Below are 3164 nucleotides of genomic sequence, written 5' to 3'. Positions count from 1 at the left end.
TTTTTTTTTATGTATGTTACCGCATAACTTTGGACCACGTCAACCGATTTTTGCATCAGAAAGGTAGTGTCTCAGAGGTGGTCCCACACTAATCTGGTTAAGATCCGATCAGTGGATCATGATATATATATATATATATATATATATTTCTTTTTTATGAGAGTTTAAGTCGGTTTTTTTTTTGCTAAAAATTACTTGTAGTATAAATGGATAAGGGCTTTCGGTGAGCAAATACCTTTTTTGGCACAAATGTCAGTTACCGAGGTTTTACGGAGCCACGATACGCGGTTTTGTATATCTTAACGAAATTTGGTATAAAGGTTGCTCTTTATTCTAGATAGATTGGTATTGGAAATAGCCGAAATCGGAGGGTAACCACGCCCACGTCCCATATAACGTTGGCCCCTATTATGATTTGCATTCGATTTTCGACTGTGGTCGAATGTGCTGAGCGAACGAATTTGCATTTGGTATTATGGCACTCATTCGATGAAGAATAGCGCTATTGTGAATTTCGCTCGTTTAGTTTGTTCACAATATTATATTTTTCACCGCTGAGAAGCTTTGTTTACAAATCGAGCAAACTAAATAGTGTGCTTATACATATTTATGTAAATTTGTTCTAATTAAAATGAAGTAAAAAAGAAAGCAAGTTTATAAAAACGTGGTAAAATGAGTACAACGAGTTCTGGTTCAACGATTCGTCAGAGGATGAGAGCTTAGTAAACTGGCCAGGAGTAGCAAATGTTTAAGAGAGTTTAAGTTTATTAGTCTTTCGAATATATTTTGATATAAAATATATTTAAGAAATTTGTCTACAGATTCATTAAAAAGTTCCGACCATCTAAAGAGGCGTTTGTGAGCCAAATCTATTTAAAATATTTTAAAACTATCAACAGCGCTACGATTTTGTTCTCAGAGATCGTGCCAACAGAGTATTGGGATTTTCTTTCACAAGTAAAACCAGCCTTTCGAGCTTGTGTTTAGTATTCAAGATGTTAGAACTGCATGAAATTAATAAAAATTGTTTAAAATTAATGTCTAGCCGCCAAAATGTAAGAAAACATATACAAAATCATACATTTTTCACAATTTTCTAACACTTCGCTACACCATCGAAAGCAAAATTCTGTTCGACAGAAAATTCGATACTCAACGAAAATTTCGACACGCTTGCATAGCTCATAATACGAATTCCACTTTCGATCTTCGATAGCCAGCGAAGATCGAAAATCGAATGCAGCTCATAATAAGGGCCGTTATATCCGGAAAAAATCAAAAACTACGATTCGTTTTCTGGTGTTCTTGCTGTCGGACAGCATTTTGAAGCTGTTTGCACTCACGTATTTCTTATTGCCCTTCCCTATTCAGTTCCTTGTAACGATCCCATATACGTAGCTCGAGTTCCGCCCAGGCTGTGTGCTGCGTTCGTAGCTACGCGAGTTCAATAATAGTATTTTTGTAGATTTCATCATAAATCGGACTACGATGGATTGATTCTGTGATAGCCGTGAATACTTTCGCGCGATCTTTTGCAGATCTCTTCAGCCGGGACAGTCATTTCTGTTATAAATGGGTTAGGATGGGTTTCCAGTCTTAGATTATAAGAGTGAGCTTGCTTTTTGTTTTCTTCTGCAACTGTTAGGAGGTTAGGATCACGGTGCAGTTGCCCGTTTGTAACATAATAAGGCGCATTTACAACCAGGTGAATTCCGGCAGCAGAATATTTTTTTGGTCAACGGCAGAGTAAATATTTTCAACAAGCCTGTGGACTTGTTCAATTAAGCGGTGTTTTTTCATGAAGCCAAAATATTTTATTGGGAATAAGTGCTCGCTTTTCTATGATTGGAATCAACATTTTATGAAGAACTTCCATGATTTTGGAAATTATGTGTAGTACGCTACTTTGTCGATAGGATTTTACCTTATCAGCACTTTTTCTGAGTTTGAGAATCATTTTTATATAATTAAAATTAAAAATGGATATTTTCTGGGCCTGCTTATTATACTTATTTCATATTTTACAGTTTTTATCATACAGATTAATATTTATTATCCAACAAAATAATCTTTTCAAAAAGGTTTTTTCTTTATTTCATCCTTTAGTCCTTCTATTTCTTTCTTGATGTTATTTTTAAAAAGAGCCATAAAAGATCTGTAATTAAAGGATTTTTTTAATTTTTTTCCGTACCATTCTTAAAAAAAAAATTATTTTTAAAAAGAGCCATAAAAGATCTGTAATTAAAGGATTTTTTTAATTTTTTTCCGTACCATTCTTAAAAAAAAAAAACTCACTTAAAGCGCTGGGGCGTCATCTCATGTAAACCACGCTCCTGAGCAATATTCTTTGTACGATACATGATGGATACAACCATTTGAGCAGCGCGCCGCATGGGATAACTTTCAGCCATGCGCTGTATTAGCTGTTCATTGTTAGCCAAATACCGTAGCAAGAATCGAAATACCATTTTGCATTTATATTAGTTCCACCTTATATTTTACTGTTATTTTAAAGCGTGGTATCTTTATATTTACGGATAAGCTGTTGTTTTAATTTAAGCTGGTTCCGTAGCAGTTCCAACCTTTGAAGTTGCTCTTCTTTATTGTAGTCTATTCCTGGCAATTGCTTTACCTCGACTCTAGCAATCTCAAACCGCTTCTGCAATTCCAATATCTATTGTGGACCTGTAGTTATTGCTGTAAATTTTAGTACCAAATATATGACTCACTTTTTGACTACACTCTTGTGACTCCCGTTGTTTAGCAGCGTTATCAAGAGGATCTTTTTCCACACTATCGCGATAATAAGAAAAATTACGTTACATAATTAAGGTATTTGTTGTCATGTACAGACACAATCATACAACAAATACTGATCAAAATAAAACAAAAAATGCCATTTAATCAATCAGGTCTTAACGATGTTAATGGACTCACCAGCGAATAATTTCGTATACGACAGGTAAAATCGCTGTCAAATTTGTGTTTGCGCCTGATGACGGCGATGGTGTATTAGAAACTGTTTCTGGAGCCGCACTATTGGTGGTATTCGTTTGCACAAGTCCGTCAGGTGTTAAAATCGGCTTTTTATCCACAGGCTGTCCTCCAGGAGACAATTCCATCATTTCAGATCTATTAGTACTTTATTAACTTGCATTTCTAGG

The 3164-nt window shown here is 35.1% G+C and overlaps 2 protein-coding genes across 3 annotated transcripts; both read right to left on the bottom strand.

The window, feature by feature from the left end:
- Positions 1 to 1991: 1991 nt before the first annotated feature.
- LOC108374059 (uncharacterized protein NCBP2-AS2 homolog) lies at positions 1992 to 2664 on the bottom strand. Its single transcript, XM_017630018.1, has 2 exons — positions 2296 to 2664; positions 1992 to 2155 (listed from the first exon to the last, which is right to left on the bottom strand). The coding sequence occupies exons 1-2, from the start codon at positions 2466 to 2468 to the stop codon at positions 2074 to 2076; spliced, it is 255 nt and encodes an 84-aa protein (XP_017485507.1). The 5' UTR covers positions 2469 to 2664; the 3' UTR covers positions 1992 to 2073.
- Positions 1992 to 3164, bottom strand: LOC108374057 (mediator of RNA polymerase II transcription subunit 9-like). 2 transcript variants are annotated; one of them, XM_017630015.1, is made up of 4 exons: positions 2938 to 3164; positions 2730 to 2793; positions 2296 to 2674; positions 1992 to 2155 (listed from the first exon to the last, which is right to left on the bottom strand). In XM_017630015.1, the coding sequence occupies exons 1-3, from the start codon at positions 3123 to 3125 to the stop codon at positions 2510 to 2512; spliced, it is 417 nt and encodes a 138-aa protein (XP_017485504.1). In that variant the 5' UTR covers positions 3126 to 3164; the 3' UTR covers positions 1992 to 2155; positions 2296 to 2509. The 2 variants fall into 2 exon arrangements, with proteins under 2 accessions (XP_017485504.1, XP_017485505.1); XM_017630016.1 differs by lacking the exon at positions 1992 to 2155 and adding an exon at positions 2218 to 2235 and having other exon boundaries at positions 2938 to 3158.

The sequence above is a fragment of the Rhagoletis zephyria genome, unplaced genomic scaffold (genome assembly GCF_001687245.7).
Source record: "Rhagoletis zephyria isolate East Lansing unplaced genomic scaffold, Rhagoletis_zephyria_1.1 Rzeph_scaffold_07279, whole genome shotgun sequence".
Lineage (NCBI taxonomy): Eukaryota > Metazoa > Arthropoda > Insecta > Diptera > Tephritidae > Rhagoletis > Rhagoletis zephyria.
This window is presented reverse-complemented; position numbering and strand designations above follow the sequence as displayed.

Bases quoted from the DNA above. Each gene is read 5' to 3' on its own strand.
- LOC108374059 (XM_017630018.1), bottom strand. From the start codon at position 2,468: ATGGTATTTCGATTCTTGCTACGGTATTTGGCTAACAATGAACAGCTA. The intron at 2,156-2,295 runs GTGAGTTTTTTT...CTTTAATTACAG, and splicing joins ATGACGCCCCAGCGCTTTAA to ATCTTTTATGGCTCTTTTTA.
- LOC108374057 (XM_017630015.1), bottom strand. From the start codon at position 3,125: ATGATGGAATTGTCTCCTGGAGGACAGCCTGTGGATAAAAAGCCGATT. The intron at 2,794-2,937 runs GTGAGTCCATTA...TTATCGCGATAG, and splicing joins GTATACGAAATTATTCGCTG to TGTGGAAAAAGATCCTCTTG. The intron at 2,675-2,729 runs GTGAGTCATATA...GGTCCACAATAG, and splicing joins CACAAGAGTGTAGTCAAAAA to ATATTGGAATTGCAGAAGCG.